The sequence below is a fragment of the Ustilaginoidea virens genome, chromosome 5 (genome assembly GCF_000687475.1).
Source record: "Ustilaginoidea virens chromosome 5, complete sequence".
NCBI classification, from domain to species: Eukaryota; Fungi; Ascomycota; class Sordariomycetes; order Hypocreales; family Clavicipitaceae; genus Ustilaginoidea; species Ustilaginoidea virens.
The window spans coordinates 2,491,462-2,511,564 of record NC_057320.1 but is presented as its reverse complement, the minus strand read 5'-3'; the positions used below and the strand labels follow the sequence as shown (position 1 = coordinate 2,511,564).

General features: G+C 55.1%; 7 protein-coding genes across 7 annotated transcripts; 6 read left to right on the top strand and 1 right to left on the bottom strand.

The window, feature by feature from the left end:
- Positions 1–858: 858 nt before the first annotated feature.
- UV8b_06451 (uncharacterized protein) lies at positions 859–3,706 on the top strand (the record flags this gene model as incomplete). Its single annotated transcript, XM_043143948.1, has 3 exons — positions 859–881; positions 1,001–3,377; positions 3,587–3,706. The coding sequence occupies 3 exons, from the start codon at positions 859–861 to the stop codon at positions 3,704–3,706; spliced, it is 2,520 nt and encodes an 839-aa protein (XP_042999883.1).
- A 678-nt stretch (positions 3,707–4,384) lies between these two features.
- On the top strand, positions 4,385–5,881 carry UV8b_06450 (uncharacterized protein; the record flags this gene model as incomplete). The annotated part of the gene is made up of 2 exons (XM_043143947.1): positions 4,385–4,492; positions 4,541–5,881. 2 exons carry the CDS (start codon positions 4,385–4,387, stop codon positions 5,879–5,881), a joined length of 1,449 nt encoding a protein of 482 aa, XP_042999882.1.
- A 1,724-nt stretch (positions 5,882–7,605) lies between these two features.
- UV8b_06449 (uncharacterized protein) lies at positions 7,606–8,133 on the top strand (the record flags this gene model as incomplete). The annotated part of the gene is made up of 2 exons (XM_043143946.1): positions 7,606–7,653; positions 7,735–8,133. 2 exons carry the CDS (start codon positions 7,606–7,608, stop codon positions 8,131–8,133), a joined length of 447 nt encoding a protein of 148 aa, XP_042999881.1.
- A 383-nt stretch (positions 8,134–8,516) lies between these two features.
- UV8b_06448 (uncharacterized protein) lies at positions 8,517–9,617 on the bottom strand (the record flags this gene model as incomplete). Its single annotated transcript, XM_043143945.1, has 1 exon — positions 8,517–9,617. One exon carries the CDS (start codon positions 9,615–9,617, stop codon positions 8,517–8,519), a length of 1,101 nt encoding a protein of 366 aa, XP_042999880.1.
- A 644-nt stretch (positions 9,618–10,261) lies between these two features.
- Positions 10,262–11,828, top strand: UV8b_06447 (uncharacterized protein; the record flags this gene model as incomplete). Its single annotated transcript, XM_043143944.1, has 3 exons — positions 10,262–10,294; positions 10,366–11,465; positions 11,636–11,828. 3 exons carry the CDS (start codon positions 10,262–10,264, stop codon positions 11,826–11,828), a joined length of 1,326 nt encoding a protein of 441 aa, XP_042999879.1.
- A 3,117-nt stretch (positions 11,829–14,945) lies between these two features.
- On the top strand, positions 14,946–17,382 carry UV8b_06446 (uncharacterized protein; the record flags this gene model as incomplete). Its single annotated transcript, XM_043143943.1, has 5 exons — positions 14,946–15,416; positions 15,534–16,138; positions 16,228–16,590; positions 16,728–17,076; positions 17,134–17,382. The coding sequence occupies 5 exons, from the start codon at positions 14,946–14,948 to the stop codon at positions 17,380–17,382; spliced, it is 2,037 nt and encodes a 678-aa protein (XP_042999878.1).
- Positions 17,383–18,494: 1,112 nt separating this feature from the next.
- Positions 18,495–20,063, top strand: UV8b_06445 (uncharacterized protein; the record flags this gene model as incomplete). The annotated part of the gene is made up of 6 exons (XM_043143942.1): positions 18,495–18,517; positions 18,624–18,780; positions 18,946–19,062; positions 19,249–19,363; positions 19,593–19,664; positions 19,840–20,063. 6 exons carry the CDS (start codon positions 18,495–18,497, stop codon positions 20,061–20,063), a joined length of 708 nt encoding a protein of 235 aa, XP_042999877.1.
- Between the last annotated feature and the right edge of the window lie 40 nt (positions 20,064–20,103).

Genomic DNA, 20,103 nt, shown 5'->3' with positions numbered 1-20,103 from the left:
GATCAAAAGACGCCCTGAAAAATCAGATTAAAAGGGGCTTTTTTAATAGCTGCATTTATTTCCTATAAAAAATTAGAATCTATAGTTTATTATTGTTTTCTTATGCTGTATATATGCTATTAGGCGAATTTACCCTAAATAGGTAGCCTATTCAATAAGGGTACCGTCATATTTTGCGTATAACTGTTTTGAGTGGATTAATATTTCTACTTATTATCTTGCTTTACACTAAGTTTAACTATATGGTAGGATATCCTAGAGAAAGCATATCTTGAGGGGGTGTATTGGAGGGAAATTAGCTTGTCTGTAATGTGGATATCGGTTATATCCGAGGTCGGATATGCCGAGTTCACCCTGGATCAGTAAGCCCTTAGGGGTACCCCCTATCCTACTATAAATAGCTGGGAACATAAGTCTCTTAGAGAGGACTTGGTTCCTTCAATCAAGCATTATCGCATTTTCCCTGTGCATTCTGACAAAAAGCTCCCGAGTGCCTACCTTAGGTATGTACCTAGGTACCTAGTCACCTAGGTACCTTACCTGTACCTGTAGGTACCCGGTACCTACACCTAAGGTCGACCTAGGAGCACCTGGGTACGTCCCCCAGCTTTGTCATCGATCCTCGTCTTCCCATCCCCCAGGGCCCCAGCCTTATCCCTGGCCTCATCTCTGGCGACTTAATCAGCAACCTCGCGTTCGTCGATCGAGCTCAAGTTGTCGTAGACGCAGCCCCTTTTGAATGAGCCCTCTCCCCGCTTCCCCCCTGTCTACTCCCCAAGCGTGGTGGCCTGCCAGCCAGACAGATATGTAAGGGACACGCTTTGGGGCAAACCTGTGCGGTCCTTCTCAAACCGCATCATGTCTGTCATTCAACTCGAAGAGTAAGTAAGCACTCGCCGCCTCGTTCTTGAAACATTCCAAGGCTCCCAAAGACTCCCAACGCACCCCCCTCCCCCCCCATCCCATCTGTGGAAAACTCCCTCTAACATGCCCTGCCAAGACTTGTGTCATATCAGCTACGAATCGCCTATCTGGACGAAATCGCCGACGGGGTTGGTGAGAGGTTGCTCACTGTCAATGATAACCTTTTGAACTCGGCCTCGTTCAAGGCTGCCGGTTGGCGCCCCGACTCGTCCCATACCAAGCGGACTTACTCTCCGCCCATCCCTACGGCAGTCGCCTCGGATTACTTTCAAGCCCCCAAACGAGCAGGTCTCACGCTGGAAGATGGGGAGGACTATGGCGGTATGCTCACCGGGGGAGGGGCCGATACCATAGGTCCCGGAACGGCGACGAAGAGGCGCCGGCGCCTGGAGCAGATGGAGGAGGAGGAGGACAGCAGCGACCTGACCGACGAGAGCGACGAAGAGCATGAACAGAGGGCCGCGCAGCAAATCAAGTTTTCCAAAATGCCGGTGAGGCAGCGTGCCGGGTCGTCCCCGTCGCAGGTGCTGCTGCCTGCCAGGCCTCCGACGTCGCCCCGGGCCCATCGGCGAGGCTCCCAGTCCGCCCTGGGCGCCGTGCGTGAGCGGCCGCGTAGGGACACGGTCACCAGCAGTGAGATTTCTTCCGAGAACGAGTTCGACCTACCCGCGGCTCACAGGCACCGCGAGGCCGGCCGCGCGGCGGCAAGAGCGGTCCGCCTGCAGGAGAAGATCAGCGAGGAACCAGCGCAGCCGGGAATCAAAAGGGTCGGCACCGACCTCCTGCCCGAGGAAGAAGAGTACGACTCGGACGAGGTCTCGGATCTGTCGGGGGATTACGTCGCTAGCCTGGACTCGGCCTCGATCCTGGACGGCGTGGAAAACCCCATCAATGCCTCGCCGACGGAGCAAGTGGTGGGAACGCCGCCGAGAAACTTTGTCAGGCAATCCACGATTCGCAAGTCCCACGTTCCCGCCAAGCCCGCCGTCTTGGAAGCCCTCCCCCCTCCTCGCCCGATGAGCATGATACGGCCGGCGAGCTTGCTCCAGCCCACCAGTTTGCTCTCGGCGGCGCTCAAGGCCAAGGAGCACAGACCGTCCGTCCCGTTCCAGAAGTTTGCTCATCTCAGCGGCCAGGGGACTCAGGGCTCCCTCGCCGTGCGCATCTACGCCCCCTTCTGCAAGACTCCGGCCAAGCCCTTCGAGGTGCTGATTCGGCCCCGTGCCCAGGACGGCCAGGGTGCCGAGCGCGCGGTCACCGTGACCGACTTGATAGGGCTCAGCCTGTACCAGTACCACAAGGAGAGGAAGGAACCTCAGATTCCGCCCCGCAAGTACAGCGTCAACTGGTGGACGCTGAGGATGGTGGAGGAGGGCGGCGAGGTTGACGACGACTTCCCCGCCTTTGACAGATGCCGGCCACTTGCCGCCTTCACGACAGTCAACAACGCCAGCGCACGAGGTGGGGGCCGAATGCGGTCCAACTCGACCGCGTATGATGACTTTGCCCTGGTCCCCGCCTCGGGAGAGGAATACGAGGAGAACAACGTGCTCACCCCCCAGCAAGACGAGGCCGAGGCCGAGCCGAGGCAGGATGCTGCAGCATCAGCAGCAGCAGCATCGCAACAGCAAGCCAAGCGCACCGCCGAGAACCTCGACGACGAAGCCGCCACCGCTGCTCCAAACGCGCCAGCACCCCCGCGCAAGCAGTTGGTCGAGGCAGCTCGGCCGCGCCAGAATCCCATCGTCACAACCACGTACCGGCCCAACACCCCCCTTGCCGACACGCCGCAAGTACCCGTGACCATGCCCAACACGGCCCGCGGCCAGCAAAAGCTGCTCCGCGTCCACATCATGTCGTCAGACGTAGCGCCGGGACAAATGGTGACGGTGGATGTAACCACGGACACGTACCTGGCCGAGGTCCTCGACACTGTCTGTCGTAAGAGGCAGCTTGACAAGGCAAACCACGTGCTCAAGCTTCCGCTCTCCGGAGCCGTAGTCATGATCGATCGGCCCGTGTCGTCCATCGGCAACGTCTCGGACCTCGAGCTCTACAGAAGGCGGTTCGCCACCGACGGGCCTTTGAGCATGACCGGGTCGCCCAGCAGCTCGTCGCCGAGGACGGTTGGTCTGCCAAGCAGCCAGGGGCTCGCGCAGAGGAGAGACAACAGAAAGGGGCAGCTGCTGGGACCGCACCCGCTGGCCCAGGAGGGGCTCAAGCAGGATGAGCTGGGGACTGCCAACTACAAGAAGTACGTGGTCTGGAGGAAGCAGCCGATGCGGCTGGTGAGCATGAGCGAGAGGATATTGGTCATTGACGGGGAATACATTCACATTGTGCCTGCGTCCGGAGGGAAAGCGGTGCATGACGGATCAGGCAAGACGACGACGGTGCACTTCAGCAATGTCATTGGGTGCAAAGTTGCTCGAAAACATCCCACAAACGTAAAGGTGCGTCTCCTAAAGTATCCCGGGGCCTTATTCCCCCCCCCCCCCCCCCCCTTTCCCCGCCTCCCCCTTTACGTTTTTTTTTCTTGTTGTTTTTTTCTGGCTCTTTCTTTCAGCGCCTTTCTTCTCGTATTTGCTTTGCGAGTGTTTTTCCCCATCTAGATCTAGTTGCAGCCTGCTCAGTTGCTGACGACTACGACCCGTGGATATAGCTCGTGGTGTATAGGGCTGCCGAGAGCAAGCGGTACGATTTCGAGGCTCGCGGCGCGGACGAGGCGGCGGAGATTGTAGCGGAGCTGAAAAAGGGCATCTCGCCTTATCGAGAAGTGTGAGGGGCCGGTGCCCCTTTGTACGTCATACATCGTGGCTGGAATAGCGGACAGTCCGAGAGGCTGGCTAGACGGGACTGCGGGCTAAACGCTCGCTAGCTTGACGGTAGAGCATTCGATAGCCGCGGCGTAGCAATGCCAAATGCCGATCAGTATTGGGACAAGCCGTGTGGGGGGATCTAACCGCCAGGGGTGATTACAAACTGCTCCTGTTTTGGCCTAAAACGAAGCTAATGTGCACATCGTGTTCCAAGTGAAGAGATGGCGCAGCTAGCTAGCTACCCAAAGTAAATTCTCTGCAATGACCAGCAATGTCGTTTACCGACTACTTGTTTGACTGGTTGAAAGTTCATTGCATTCTGGAGGATCGCAAGTTGCTATAACTGCCCCGGCCCAGGAAGCGGGGGAAGGGTTACTTGCGGCGTTCGCTCTTCGTACTGGGGGCGCAGATCCCTGTAAACGGCGAGTGAGGAGGGGACGAGTCGGTCTGATCACCGGAAGAGTCGGTCTGACCAAGCGAACATTCCGCATCCTATAACTACTGGCCAAGTTGGACTCAGTACAAAAGTCGGGGGCGGGACGCCGCAGTACCCTGTTCGCTACTGCCCACCCAAAGTCCCGATTTCTTGGCAACAGAATTCTTAGAAGACGAGGCCAAATATTCGATCGATCGCCTTCATCATGTCGTCGGCCATGGATACAGACGACATAGTGTATCAGACCATGTTTATCGATAATGCGTCGATGCCCAGAGACCTGATGTTGTCGCTCACTCTTCATTTCAACGACGTTCTCGACGGGGACAAGCTCCATGGCGCCTTGTGTCGACTACTGTAGATTGGCGACTGGCGCAAGCTGGGCGGCCGGGTCAAGCGAGGCCAAGGAAGAAAGTGGGAGATTCATGTTCCCAAACGCTTCACCGCGGATCGGCCCGCCGTGTCGTACACAAAGGCATCCTTTGACATGAAAATGCGTGAGCACGAGACACTCAAAGACTTCCCAAGAAGCACGAGCGATGCTTCGTTTCAGCCTACAGGACAGGACTTCTTTTCGGTAACAGTGCCCCGGAGCACCCCTATGTCAATCAAAGAGGTGGTAAAACATGGCTTGCCCCTCGGGACGCTGCACGTCGTTACCTTTGAGGATGCCACTCTTGTGACCATTACCTGGCCACACCTGATCGTGGACGGCATGAGTCTCTCGGCCATCCTCCGCGCTTGGTCCTCGGTCCTGGCGGGCAAAGAAGAGCAGGTCCCCTCATTGTTGGGCATAAACGACGACGTCATGTACTCGGTCGGCGAGCGAGCAGACAATCAGCCGGTCGGCGAGGAAACAGACGGTCAGCAGAAATGGTTTTGGAAGAGCCAAGTTCTCGCGGGCTGGGGCTTCGTGGTATGGGTCATGCTGATCATATGGAGCATAATGACCGAGGCCGTCGAATACCGGACCATCGTCCTGCCAAGGGCTCGGTTCGCGCAACTAAAAGCCCGGGCAGATGAGGAGATAGCCGAGCAGCACGGGGGCAAGGATACAAAAGTGCCGTGGGTCAGCGAAGGCGATGTCCTGCAGGCCTGGATTCTGAGAATGGCGGCGCGCGCTCAGGCGTCTCGACGCACCATTTTCGGCATCGGCATAGTCAGCCTTCGAGACCGACTGCCCGAGTTTGCCACTTCTCCCCAGGGCGAGTTCATTCAGAACATGGTAGGAGGGTCGATAGTCTCTCTGCCAAGGGAGGCTGCCGGGGAGTCATTGGGATCCGTGACGTTGCGCTGCCGAGAAGCTCTGAAGGAGCAGACTGAGCCGGAACAGGTCAGGGCCCAGCTCCGCTACCTGCGAGAGCTTTGGGATGCAGGGAAGGATCCACAGCATCTAGTCGGGTCGCCGAGAGCTCAGACATATTACATATCTAACTGGAAGAAAATGGACTTGCACCGAGTCGTCGACTTTTCGCCTGCCGTGCGGACATCAGAAGACGAGGCGACGAGGAGCAATCCTGTGGGCAGCCCGGTAATCTTCATGGTGAACCAGCGACGGGTTTCGGCTCTCATGAGAACTGTGCTGGTGATTCTAGGGAAGGACTGGGAGGGCAACTACTGGATTACCGGGCGTTGTTCGCGCAAATTTTGGGCCGTGGTGGAGCAAGCCATCAAGCAGGAAACATTGGAAGGGGGTTCGTGAGGAGTTTCCAACAATGGCACGAGATGACGACGACTTGGAGAAAGGAGGTCTTGGAAGACTACTGGAACGGAACGAAACCCATGGGAATCGAAAGAATCGAGAGAATCTCGAGCTTGGCGTCTGTTGCTTCTGTCATTGGGCCCCACAAGATAGATGAATAATCGTTCCGGATTTGCGGACAGGCCGTTGCACTGTGCAGTTGACGATGTTCGCTCTTTCCGTTTCTGGCAATTACCTACCGTAGGTACCTACCTCCTAGGAGGTATGTACTGTTATACCGTACCTAGGTAGGCACGTAACTTATATACCTCATAACCTCCGTAAGTGCAAGAGGGACGGGGGGAATGACACGATGCATTGCGTCATCCGTCATGGTGAATCATGGTGAGATGCTGTTGTTCGCAACTCGCCTGGTTCTCGTTCGCCATTCTTTCAGATGGCGCCGCTTAGATTTCAGCATGTCGTCCCCCTCCCCCTTTTCTCCTGGGCCTATTGGGTCAAGCCGTCGTTTGAGGATGTCCGCCGTCCAGGTTTGATGTCTCGCAACAAGTCTGGGTCTTTGAATGAACCAAGGATTTTTTGTTTTTTTTTTAACTGCTTAGCAATCGAGATGCAACGCAACGTCAACGGCGCACCCCGTGTCCTCCAACGTTGGACTCGGACGGACGGACAGACCCATGTGGCTGATGGCAGCTTGACTCAAGGCCCCAAGCGAAACACCGGACCTCTCTCTACCACCCGCCCATCCCATTTCAGGCATGAGGAGTTTTTCATCACCGTTGAACGGGGCAGCAACGAGGCAAAGGTGCCAGCCAGTCTTTCCGCGCGGAATCGGGGACGGTTCGAGCTGACGGTTGTTGAAAAAGAAAAGAAAAGAAAAGAAAAGAAAAGAAAGAAATATCCGTCGAGACCCGAGACCATGGCTACTTGAGAACCATCCGTCGAGACTCGAGACCATGGCTACTTGAGAACCATCAACCAAGACGGGCAGGGGCAGGGGCAGGGCAACTTCAGCACCAACCTGGGCAAGGCGGCTGCTCATCGGCGATGACGCAACCCCCCGTCGGCCGATCCCCGTACCTGGTAAACCAACAAAATTCCTTGGTCCAGCCTTGCATCTCCCATGTCAGGTGGAGTGCCTCGTCTCCGTGCCCCAAACGTCAAGATCTGGCCGTTGCCTTGTTCTGGAGAATGACAAGGCTTTCGCGCTCGCATCTTATTGGAGATTCAAGGTGGCTGTGCGGACCCGACGTGGCTAATGTGGAGCCCGGAAAAGAAAAAACGCAAAGGGCTGGTCCACCTGGTCCACCTGGTCCACCTGCCAACTAAACGGTGGAGCTCTCGCCGAAGCTGCAGTTGGAGAGAAGTGGAGATTCATGACGATGCTTATTGTAATTTGTATCCAATGATCTCATTGTGAGTTGCTCGTACTCCAGACATCGGACTCCATGCTCTGGAATCTTGTACCTTTCCTTCAACCCCTTGCCCCTGAATTCCAGAAAAGAAAACTCCAATAACAACCACTAACCCCGTCTGAGAGCAGAGCTTCGCCACTTTCCTGGCCTGTGGCCGCTCCCCTCTTTTCCCGGCCTTGTTATAAATAAGCCGAACAAACACCATCTTCTTGCTCGGTTCCCACCACCTTCTGCTTCCCAAATCCCGTTTCACTCGTTGATAACTTGTACATCCCGCCGCCTCACCACCACACGCAAACCAAGCCGAAAATGAAGTTCTCAAACGTCGCCGTCCTTGCCCTCGGTGCTGCCGTCCAGGTACGTCTCGACCAAGTGACCTTTTGAACAGAGTCCTCGGCCGCCATGTCACCGCAACTAACTCCCCATCTTCCTTTCAAGGCCAATCCTCAGCCCGCGGACATGTCTGCCGTTTCCGCGGTCCTCTCTGATGCATCCACCCTCGTCAGCGGCATCCTCTCCCAGGCCTCTACCTTGGCCAGCGGCATCAAATCGGGGGCAGTCGCATCCTCCGTTTCGAGCGACATTGCCAAGGTGACAAGCGATGCTGCCTCCAAGGCTTCCAGTCTCAACAACATCATCGCCACCGCCACCGGGTCGGCCAAGTCGAGCGCCCAGAGCGAGCTCTCCAAGGTTACCTCCAACGCCGCAGCTGCTACGAGCAGCATCGCCTCTGCAGCCTCTAGCTCTAGCTCTGGCGGTGCCTGGAACCCTGCCCCTACCGCTGCCATGGCCGTCGGTGCTCTCATGGGTGGAGCTGCCGTTTTGGCTAACCTTTAGAGGAACCGACAAAGTTGACAAGTTAAAAAGCAGCTGGTCATGCTTCATATGCTCAGGGTTATCGCGGAGGAAGATGTTCCAAAAAGAACGTAAAGTTCTTCTTGGCATGTAACGATGTGCGGGAGAGCAAATTGACCAGGTTGGTGTGTGTTTAATCAACATGTTAATACGCTGTGGGGGAGACTTTTGAGTCAAGATGCAAACCAGAGTTTTGTAGTACAAAACTCGAGTTCGGATATTATTTTCGCCAAAGCGTTGTACTCCCATCATCCCATCATTGGTATCCGAGGATAAATTATTTGTAATTCGTTATATATAATGCAAAAGTCATTTGGGTATGCGTGAGTGCGGTACACTCGGAAACGCGCTAGTCTTGGGGGATGTTAATGCGGTGTCTTTTGTCGGATATCCCCCCATAGCCGGTCAATGCTTTGAAACGTTGCCGTCACATCCCTCATAATATCTGGGTCTACCGTGCCACCCAGTTTTTGCTGAATCTTGTCCGGGTGCCAGCGTACTCTCTCCTCCTTCAGCTTCGCCAGGAAACCTTGCTCTCCAGTGCTCTCCAAGTCAAGGGCGTGGATAAAAAAGGATCGGACGTCCTTTTCGTTGACGCCCCTATGCTGGTCATGGACGACAGGCCAGCTCAATTTCGCTGGGTCGCCATCCCAGACGGCCCACGAAGCAGCATACTCTTGCCAGCGCGTTGCCCATTCCTTCTTCTCCCGCCGCACTTGGCCACGGCGGAGGCTCTGCTCCATGTCGCGCCGTAGCTTACGGGCTCTCCTCTCCTCCTCCTCTTGCCGCTTTTGCTTCTCTCTGCGTCTTGCCCTTTCTTCCAGCAAGCCGGCGTGAGTCTTTTCCCACATCTTGGCCCGCACGTACGCCGCGTACTCATCGTCCGTCATTTGCTCCAGCTCGCCTGACGGGCCGACCTTTTCGCTCGGGTACACGTGGATAGGCTGCCCGTAAACCGACTCCCAGTACGAAGCCCCTTCGTCGTCGGCCATGGCATCAAAGAGGGATTCCCGAAAGGCGGCCTCTGGATCAAGAGAGGGGGGCTCGTGAGGGTTCGGCGGTGTCGGGGAACGGGTACCGTGGCCATGACGGCGATGGCGATGGCGCCGGCTGGGTTTGCGGCGAGGCGAGTAGCGCTCATCATCAACGGCGGCCCGGCTGCTGCTTCTTTCGTCTTGGTGGTTTCTGTGGCGCCGATGCTGGGATCGGTGATGCCGACTGGATTTGTCCGTCTTGAGTCTTATTCTAGATGTCCGAGGACGGGTCGTGTCATTATAGGACCCTTGTTCTCTGCCTCGGGCGGGTTCGTGCGTCTCCTCGGCTTCTTCTGCCGCGTCGCCACGGCCTGTAGCATTTCGGCTTTCGGCGGGTATTTGCGGTCGAGATTCATCCATGACTTCTCGCTCGAGCGGGTTGATGGAAGACAAGATATGTCGTCGTTTCAAGGCTGGCGGCGAAGTAGTCATGTGACTGAAGGAGGAGGGCCCAAAGGCTTGTTTCAACGAGGAATAGCTGGGTGGCCGTGAGAGCACCAAGTTTGAGAGTTGGTTATTTTCGTCACAGGAATAGACTGCTGGAGGGGTAGGAGTAATTTAGCCTCTTAGTTTTCGAATCTCGAGTCGTCTTGAGCCTTGACGTTTCGTCTCGTTTCGTTTCGTTGGAAGTTCTCACTGGCGGTTCAGCAGAGCGACCCACTTTTAATTTGTTGCTCCAGTCTTTTTTCTGCCCGACGGGTCACCGCCTCGCCTCGCCTCGCCTCGCCTCGCCCCGCCCCACCGGCCCTTCCTGCTTTGTGACTGCACGGAGTTATGCACTCCGTACTTTGTACTCGTTACATATTTTACACGGCGCGTAGCAAGGGAGGCTCTCAAATACCAATTGGCCGCCCCCCCCAAACGACACGAATCCCTTGACAACGACTTGCGACTGCTCAGGAGCCAGGAAACCATTGCGCTCGCAAAAGCGCTTCACAACTTCACCGACAGTCCCCTTGCAGTCACGATGCATTGGTGATGTCTCCTCAAAGGACTGCCTGGTTGAAGCCGCTTCTGTTACTTTCCGCCGACGAGGCTCCTTTTGCGACGACGTTGCCCAGCCATCCACATCCGCCATGGCAGGCATCTTTCTGCTCCTGGCGCTTTGCGTGAGTCGACTTCTGTCCCCCCCCCTCGGACATGTTTTCGATGTCTTCGCACGCTAATTGATCCCTGGCAGGCAGTGATGGCCGTTACGTACGAAAGAATCCTCATTAATTATCTTTGGGCTTTGACACCCGACAACAACCCCCGCCCCAAGTCCACTACTAACATGGCCGCCGCCCTTAGATCTTTTCTTGCTGGGGCGCTCCCCTTGTCCATGTCGCTTTCGCAATCGCAGCTGCGTCTAATGTCTAGCATCGGCGTCGGTATATTGGTGGGGACATCGCTTATAGTCATCATTCCCGAAGGAATCGAAGCAGCTGCTTCGTCGCCCATTACATCGCACGCTCATAAAGTCCGCAGCCTGGCTCGAAGAAGCCCGTGGAGCTTCGGTCTGGGAGAGGGAGAGATAATGGAGCAAATCGGCGCAGTCGCGACACTGCGTCGACAAAACCCCCCCCCAAGTGAGGAATGGCCGGCCGTCGTTGTATCACGCGCTACCCATCCAGGAGGCTTCAGGCGAGACAACGAGCCTGCCGCATCCGCGCCGCCCGAAGGTACCAAGCACGACAAGCCGAAACAGGAGGGGAGAAAAGACGGGCAAGGGGTGGAAATTCCAGCCTTCGAGGTCGGCTTCTCCATGATCCTTGGCTTTGTCCTCATGTTCCTCATTGACCGGCTGCCCAAGCATGCCTCGGCGAGTCTGCTGCCCGGCCCACAGCCTCAGCACTTTAGCTTGGACAACCTGGGCGGGACTGGCGTAGCAATGGCATCAGAAGAAGACGAGGAGGAAGGTCTCCTTGGCTCACTAACCCCCTTGTCAAAATTCACGAGAACCCTCGCTACAACGACGGGCCTGGTCATACATGCCGCAGCTGATGGCATTGCCATGGGCGCTTCCTCTGCCACCTCCAACGTAAAGCTAGGATTCGTCATCTTCATCGCCATCATGATACACAAGGCTCCAGCTGCCTTTGGGCTGACGTCTGTTCTTCTCAGGCAAGGCCTCTCGAAACGAGCGGCTCGTGGGCATTTGCTTGTGTTTAGTTTGGCAGCGCCAGCGGGGGCTGTTGCGACATGGCTCATGATCAAGGTGCTGGGTGGCGAGCACCTAGACGGCGAGAGCGGCACGTGGTGGACGGGGATGCTGCTGCTCTTTTCCGGGGGCACTTTTCTGTAAGAAACCGTTGATCCTTGTTTTGCTTGCTTGAAAATCGCCCTGCAGTCTGAGCGTTGAAAGAAATGGGGGGGGGGGGGTGGTTGGTTGGTTCGGGTCAAGTTGTTTCAGGCAAAGCAAGTCAAAGACGACGGGCTGAGGGTTGCTAACAAGGGTCGTTTTCCATCAGATACGTCGCCATGCATGCTATGCAAGACGACAGCTCATCTCATAGTCACGACAGTCATTCGGGAGCAAACGGCTATTCGGATGCGACGCCGGCGTCTCAACGTAAGCCCAAAGGTCCTGAAGCTCGTGACACTTTAGCCACAGTGGTGGGCATGCTGTTGCCGCTTCTGACGCAGTTCGGACACCATCATTGACCGGGGAAAGAGGGGGGAACTCGTGCTCGTGGGTAGGTTTTTCTGGAAAAAAAAAAAAAAAGAAAGAAAGAAAGAAAGAAAGAAAGAAAGTAACAATGTTGAGCTTGTTGGGGCCTGATTGCGGACATGTTTTCTGTCGATAATATGACGACATGGCCAAGGAAATGGTTGAAAATGATGGCGATGATGGCATTGAATCCGGATAGATTGCACGTCACCACCAGCGCTGCTGTTGCTTTCCAAGGGCAAAGCGATGGAGATGGATGGTGACGGGCGGTGATGGTGATAGGCGGTGATAGGCGGTGATGGGTTGGTTGCCTCAGGTGCCTCATATACCAGGTAGGAGGTAGCTGACCTAAGGTATGTATGTACTCCGTACGGATGTAGACGCCGCACCAACGGCAGGCAAATCCATCAGCACGGGCGGGGCAAAGGGCGCTCCCGCCGCACTGGGCAACTATCAGGGGTCCCCCCTCTCATGTCATCCATCCTCGATGCTTTTGCTATACTCGACTTTGGTATGGCGTTACCGTGAGAGCCGCAACTGGAGATATGGAGGGGAAAAAGAAAAAGAGATGTGCCCAGCCAGCTTCCGACAGGGCGCGAGTGCCCAGGGCGGCGAAGAGGTCAGTCAACTTGGGTATGTGTGCACGGTGATGCAATTTGAGATGAAAGAGTGCTGGTTGGTTGCAACGCGAATCGTTCCTGCCCTTTGTTGAAAGCTCCTCGTTTCGTTCGCTGTCGTATGGAATGACGACGGCAGCTTTGCCCCGCCCGCCATTGCTCCATGCGAGCGAAGCACAACCTGTCAACAATGAACATGGCTTGGCCCTTGGGGGGTGGGGGGGGGGGGGGTTGGGTGCCCGAAACGGCGGCCGTGGCTATTGAGTGCCATGGGATTCTCTGGAATGCTGTCTGGCTGGTGTCGATGATTGGATACGACAGCACGGGGTTGCCATGCCTGCCTGCCTTGCCTGCCTGCCTTGCCTGCCGGCCTACCTACCCATCTCGGGTTGATTGATCCAGATTTGTTGGACCATGCACCGTGGCGCGAGCATTCTTGCTGCACAAATTCCGAGATGAGATGGCTACCGCGTGGCATGCGAGAAAATGGTTCAATGGCCAAGTGGTGGTGACCAGAGGGAGGCCCTGACCACCATCCCCCCTCTTTCCCCTGGCTGACCGCGTGCCGGGCCACACGGTCTGGTCAACTCAATGCTTGGCACTTGCCCAGGCCAGGCCAGCCCTGGGACCAGCCTTTAGCGATTGATGGCTCCACAGGGCAGTTGCCCACCAACTACAGATACCTAGGTATGTATGTACATCTGGTAGGTTGTACTGTACGTGCAAGCGCTGGGGCGTCTGGTTGCTGCTGCACATTGATGATGAGTGCATGTGGTTCAGTGCCTTGATCCTGGAGGGGGTTTCTTCGCTGCATTGGTTGGTCCCTGATGGTTACATACGGCTCACGCTGGAGTTCGCGAGCGACCACACTGATAATTTCGATGATTGATGGCATGAGCCCTTGCATCGCCGGGCAGACAGACACTGGGGGTCAACTAACGTTACTAACCGCAGATGCCTGGCAGCCCCTGGGCATGGCAGCGTTTCAGCCGTCGTGCTACAGTATGTGCATCTGTCTGGTAACAAGGCACATGCAGACTCAGACCTCTGTTGCGCATCAATTGGTGCTCTCCAGGTCTCGCCAAATGCTGAATGCTACAGTAAGTTGAACGCAGCAGCACAGGGCAGCCAAGACTTGTCGGAGCTTGGACTCTCCAGTCCGCAGCTATCAATGTAGGACCAGCCAGACCGACACTCCAGTCCCCTCCCCGACTTCCCCTCCCCCATCGCCCTTTCACCAGAAGCAGAAGCAGACATGGAAGCATCTGACGTTGCCGCTGGCTTTGCTTGCTTGCTTCCCGATAGGCAGTTGAACAAACTTTGACAAGCGAGCACGCCCCGAGCCCTTCCAGTCTTGCTGACCCGGATCGCCCAACGAAAGGAAAGGGTCAGCCTTCGCCTCTTCTCCGTCTAATCCTGCCCTGCTTGACCTGAGCATGCGGCCTGCGGCCTGCCGTCAACGTGGACTCGTCCCTCTTCTTTTCCCTCTTCTTCTCTTCTTCTCATTCCCACCCCTCCTCGCCCCCATGTCTCGCTCTTTTCAACATCACCAAGAACCCTTGCAATTTCTCGATCCCCTGCCTGGCTCCCGTCAACTTCTCTGCTCGCTCTCTGCCGAACCGAGTCGTCCTCAACTTGAGCAATCCCCGTGCGAGTCCCTTGTGCTGCCGCCTAGTCGACAAAAGCTGGCATTTGGATCCGGATCTTCAATCTGCACCGTTGCAGCCCCTTGCGCACGATAATAGATAAAAAAAAAAAAAAAAAAAAAAAAAAAACACAACTACGGATTAGCCATTCCAGGAACCCAAAGCCATTTTCGGCTATCGAGGTGGTGGGTAGTCATGTATGTATTTATGCGTTCCTCCTGCTAGCGGCCCCACCCCCGGGGTTCAACAGCCCACACGCCCCACACACACTCTCACACCCCCCCCCCCCCCCTCCCTCTCCCCTCTCCTTCTCGTGCCCTCCTCTTCATCAATGCAGTGCCGATGCTGGCGCGGTCTTGGCCAACCAGAAACTGCCCCACCCTCCTTTGACTTGCTACAAGAGACCAGACTGGTTCTGGTAGAAACACTAGGACCACAAGTCACTACACTACGCTACTAGTACAGTATCATCCAACCTCCCACCGCAAATGCTTTCTTCCACATGACAAACTGCCAACGCGAGTCTTGTCGCAACTCTGCCGTCCTTCATCGACTACTTCCCTACCCCCCCCCCAAGATTCCCCAGCAAGTCCCATCATGTGGAATTAATTGCTTCATGAGCTGAAATGACCTGTTCAAGGCTGATTTAGCCCGTCCTTGGCTTGCCGAGCGTTTCGTTTTGATTTGTGCACCTCCCCTTGTCGAATCTCCCCGGGTGTCTTTGCAACCCCCATCGACTCTCGACCCTCGACTGTCGACTCGCGAATCACGCCTGTGCAGTCTGGCGTTTCGATTCGGGCTAGCCTTGTGTGTATTTTCTGGCCTCGTGGGACAACAAGCCGCCGCCATGGATTGCTACAACCGACCCGTGAGCCTTTCGGAAAGGAGAGGCAGCATCTTGACCGAGGAACTGGCACTCAATACCGGAAACACCGCCCTAAGCAACCCCAGGATAGAAAAGCTTCCCCAGAAACAGAATCGACACATGAGAGGGCCGCCGACCCCAAGCATACCGACACCTGCGACAGACTATGACCAACAATTGACCGGTTCACCGCCACCTCCTCCCACCCCAGCCGCATCGCCTGGCCCTGCTCATTGCCAACCTGATTGGAGCGATGCTGCTGACGACGAAGACTTCTTTCTTGCCAAAGTCCGACAGCACTTTAAGAACTGCTCAGGACCCCAGCGAACAAGAGTCCTGGCCGATCTGCTCAATCTCTGCACAAGCCAGCAGCTCAGCTTTGTTCACCAGTTTGTCAGTCCGCTCTTGAAGAAAGACCCCTTTACAAGCTTGCCTGATGAGCTATGTTTGAGGGTAAGTTGCATGCGAACCCTTGTGCATTTTCAATTCATTTCACACTCGGCGTGACTCCCCCCCCCTTTTTTTTTTTTTGGGATCTCCCCCCGCACTCCCGTTAACCAAAAGACCCAGATTCTCTCCTTCATCGATGACCCCAAAGTTCTTGCTCGAGCATCTCAGGTGTCCAAAAGATGGCGAGATCTCCTTAGCGACGACATGACATGGAAGAACCTCTGCGTCAAGCACGACTACGGCCGTCGACTTTCGGAAATCAATGCATCGTCCCCCATCTCCCTGATAAAGCCCGCAGCTCACGCTTTATCGAGTAGGGACTATGAGATGGCAGCTGGCAGTGGTTTTCCCGCCTCGCATCCGCTCTTGGGCCACAGCACGGGTTCTAGGAGCTTCGATGGCGCTACATGTCGACCGAGGCTACGATCGTACAAGTCTCATTTCAAGCAACGGTATCTGGTAGAGGCTGCTTGGAGATCTGGAGGGACGAGTGTCCACAGGAATATCACCCAAGAAGGCGGCGTGGTCACAAGCCTGCATTTAACATCAAAGCACATTATTGTGGCTCTAGATAATGCCAAGATTCACGTTTTTGATGCCAATGGAGATAATCAGCGTACATTGCAAGGCCATGTGATGGGCGTTTGGGCCATGGTGCCGTGGGAAGACGTCATGGTCAGCGGCGGTTGCGATCGGGACGTCCGCGTATGGGATCTCAAGACTGGGTAAGTTGTTGATGCCTTCGGCCCGTCCGCCGCCCAATACCGTCGGAGCCTGGTGGTGACTCATTTTTTTTTTCCTCTTTACACAATAGTGCCTGCCTGCACACACTGCGTGGACACACCTCGACCGTGAGATGCCTCAAGATGGCCGACTCGACGACGGCCATTTCCGGCTCTCGCGATACGACTCTCCGGATTTGGGACATCAGAACAGGCTTGTGTCGCAATGTGCTGGTAGGGCACCAGTCCAGCGTGCGCTGTCTGGAAATCAAGGGGGATATTGTGGTATCTGGCAGCTACGATACCTTTGCTCGAGTATGGAGCATCTCGGAGGGACGCTGCCTTCAGACGCTGCAAGGCCACTTTAGCCAAATCTACGCCATTGCTTTCGATGGCAAGCGAGTAGTCACTGGCAGCCTGGATACGAACGTGAGAGTCTGGGATCCAATGACGGGGTGAGTATGCTGCCTTTCTTGCCTCCGGCTGATGGCACCCCCCCTTTCTTTTTTTCTCTCTCTCTCTCTCTCTCTCGCGGCGCTGGTGCCGTAACGGTTCTTGTTGCCAGTGGACTGTGCTAACAAGCCCGACATAGTGAATGCCTCGCCATTTTGCAGGGTCACACATCGCTTGTTGGACAGCTGCAAATGCGAGGCGACACCTTGGTGACGGGGGGCTCGGACGGATCGGTCCGGGTGTGGTCTTTGGAAAGGATGTGTCCCATCCACCGTCTCGCGGCTCATGACAATAGCGTCACCAGTCTGCAGTTTGACGATGCCAGGGTTGTCAGCGGCGGCAGTGACGGCAGGGTCAAGATATGGGATCTCAAGACGGGCCACCTTGTTCGAGAACTTATCGCTCAAGGAGAAGCGGTCTGGCGTGTCGCTTTTGAAGAGGAAAAGTGTGTCGCGTTGGCACTGAGGCAGGGGCGCACCGTCATGGAGGTAAGATTCGAACGATTTGCTTTCCTTCATCCCACCTAATCTTGTTTTTCAATCTAGGTGTGGTCGTTTTCGCCACCCGAGGAACAACTCTATGACCGGCCCCTGTCACTGAGGGAGCGCGAGTTGCAGCATCACCCCAACCGACCTCACAGTGCCATGGATGATGACTATCGAGCCCGCGACCCGACCATTGCCGGCTCTAGCCGGGATAATCAAGATGTCGACATGCAAGATGCCAGCGTAGCAGCAGGGCCTTCGGCGGCGTCCTTTGCACGAGAAAACAAGACGTTTATGCACGATGACTGACGACTATTCAAAGCTGTGAATGCTTGCAATTGACGAGTGGTCAGTGCAAGCCGTGGCATGATTTACATTATCTACCTACCTACCTACCTACCTAAGGTACCTATCCTCCTTTGTCGGCAGAGGTACCTTTTGCATGCCAGCACCAATTGTATATGCTTTTCCAACGACCCTCGGCAGGGGCTCTTGTTACTTTTTTCGAATGAGAAACGAGTGTGAAGCTTTGCTTTGTCTTTCCAATCTGGACAGTGGTAGATCATGGGGCGGATTATACAGCTTGGGCGAAGATTTTTTTTGGGGAGCATGTTACAACAGGCGTTGCTACCTTATCTGAACGCGCATATTCTTTTTTGTTGGCATTTCCCATTGCGTTTTTTTTTTTTTTTTTTTTTTTTTTTGTTTTCTTTTTCCTTTCTTTTTTTTGACAGCCATCAATTTGGGAGAAAGTTGCATCATCGTTTACTACCCGCTAGGACCATGCGCATGGGAGTTTAGAAAAACAATCATATCTGGTGAGGGAGTAGAGCAGCAACCGGGATTCGGAATAGGAGTTGGAGGAGGAGCCCAGGTCGGTCGTACGTACATAGTCGGGGCTCGAGCGGCTATTATGGGATCCACATGCGACCATTATTAGCTGCAGCCATTGATATCTTTGAAAGATGGTTATCCCCAGAAGTTGCTGTGATGCGGATCGAGAGTGACACTGTCGTTGCAGCTGAGGACATGTTGATTCAGGTCCAGCCAGAAATGCACTGACTGATTGATATGTACTGTGCAGTCTGGTATCAATGAAGTTGAGTCCCGTCGGACTCTGTCCAGCGCTCTGTCCAGTCTGATAGGTACCAGACATATTCACTCTTCCAGTACGGACTACTGTATTCCGTACTCTCTCTCCAGTCTGGCAACTCTTCTCTCATCGAGGTACGTCCGCACAGTACGAAGTACTTGGAGAGCACCCATGACCCACCCGAGAAAATGCCGACGACGAAAACTGTATTTCTCCTCGTCCCTCCCTCTCTTGTCTTCCATCCATATCCAGATGCAAAATGTCTCCCATTGTCACGCTACCGCAGTAAACTCCTCAAGTGTCCCCCCACCGCAATTAGCCAGCTGCAATGGCCGAGGATGACGAGCCCCTGTGCGCCCCGCCCCGTTCACCGGCTTCATCATCTCAACGGTTCCGTCCCGGACGTACTTGTTTTGTATATATGTACTCCGTATCTAACAAGCTTCTTCGTCTGTAGAGCGCTCTCGGCACATACGCTCGCCGCATTAGCCGAGTTCAACGCGGAGAGAGATGCCCACCAGTCGAGGTTTGACGAGTTGAGCGCCCAGGCCGAACGCCAGACCCCGGTTTCAATGGATTCCTTCACCGAGGATTGGAACAAGTCTCAGTTCTGGGTTGGTTTTTTTTTTTTTTTTTTTTTTTTTTTCCCAATCTCCGCCGAGCCCCGTCGTTTTACCATTCCCTTTGGGAGTTTGGAGAGCGACGCATTTCGCGTAAAGTAATTTTCCTCCGGTTCCTCCGCCGCTGATGGGCTGCTTTATGCCGGCGGGGGTGGTTAGTACTCTGACGACACGGCCGACCTGCTCGCCGACCAGTTGCTGAGCGGACTCCGTCGCGGCTCCAGCATCGGCGTGGTTTCCGCCCCGAGTGTGTTTGTCGCCCTGCGCAACAAGCTGGTGAGTGGAGTTTTGGCATGCGGGTGAATCCCGCCAACGACCGACGGTGTTGGAAAAGGAAGGGAAAAAAAAAAAGAAAAGAAAAGAAAAAAGAAGAAAGAAACGCGTAGCTTATTTATTCGCAACCCCGAATCTGCCACCGGGGGGTGGGAGGGGACCGTGGCCAGGGGTGGCAACTGAAAGCAGCGGCGTGTCTCGAGCGACGATTGCCCGAAACTGGTTCTCCTGGAACACGATGATCGCTTCGCCCTTTTCCCCGAATACGTTCGCTACGACTACCAGCAGCCGCTCAAGCTACCAGGTATGAAAAAAAAGATTCTTTTTCTTTTTAAATGGGAAAAATAAAAAGCCCCTTGCCTCGAGTGCCGAGAGCCTCTTGTTGCTTCCCCCCCCCTCCCCCTCTCTCAAGATTGTCAGATTGTCTGGTCTTTTGCACACCCGGCGAGCCGGTGGTTGTCAGCACGTCGTGATGGAAAGCACATGTGGCAAGGGTCGTGGTTGGCGACACGCTGACAATGGTTGTTGAATAGGGCAGCTGAAGGCAAGTCTGGACCGTATCATCTGTGATCCTCCATTTCTCAGCGAAGACTGCCAAACCAAGAGTAAGTCCCCTTATTCTAGCTCCATCGACATGCTTCCTGTTCTTCTTCTTTTTTCCCCCCACATTGCCGAAGCCTACTTGCTACCTTTAACCCATTCCCTCCATTCATTGTCATCATCTTCTTTACCTTTCTTTTTTTTTTCTCTTTCTAACTCGGAATACGACTTGCGCGGCAGCTGCACTCACGGCGCGCTGGCTGTTAAGACCTAGCCGCCCGGATATCCCGCTGCCCAGAGTCATCGTGTGTACCGGCGAACGGATGGAAGCTTTGGTGACGAAGCTTTACCGAACGCTTGACGTGCGAACTACGGATTATGAGCCGAAGCACGCCAGAGGACTGAGCAACGAGTTTTACTGCTATGCAAACTTTGAGTGCCCGGCTTGGAGTTGGAAAACATGAGTGCGTCGTTAGTCGCGACGCCCTCCACGTATGCCATCGA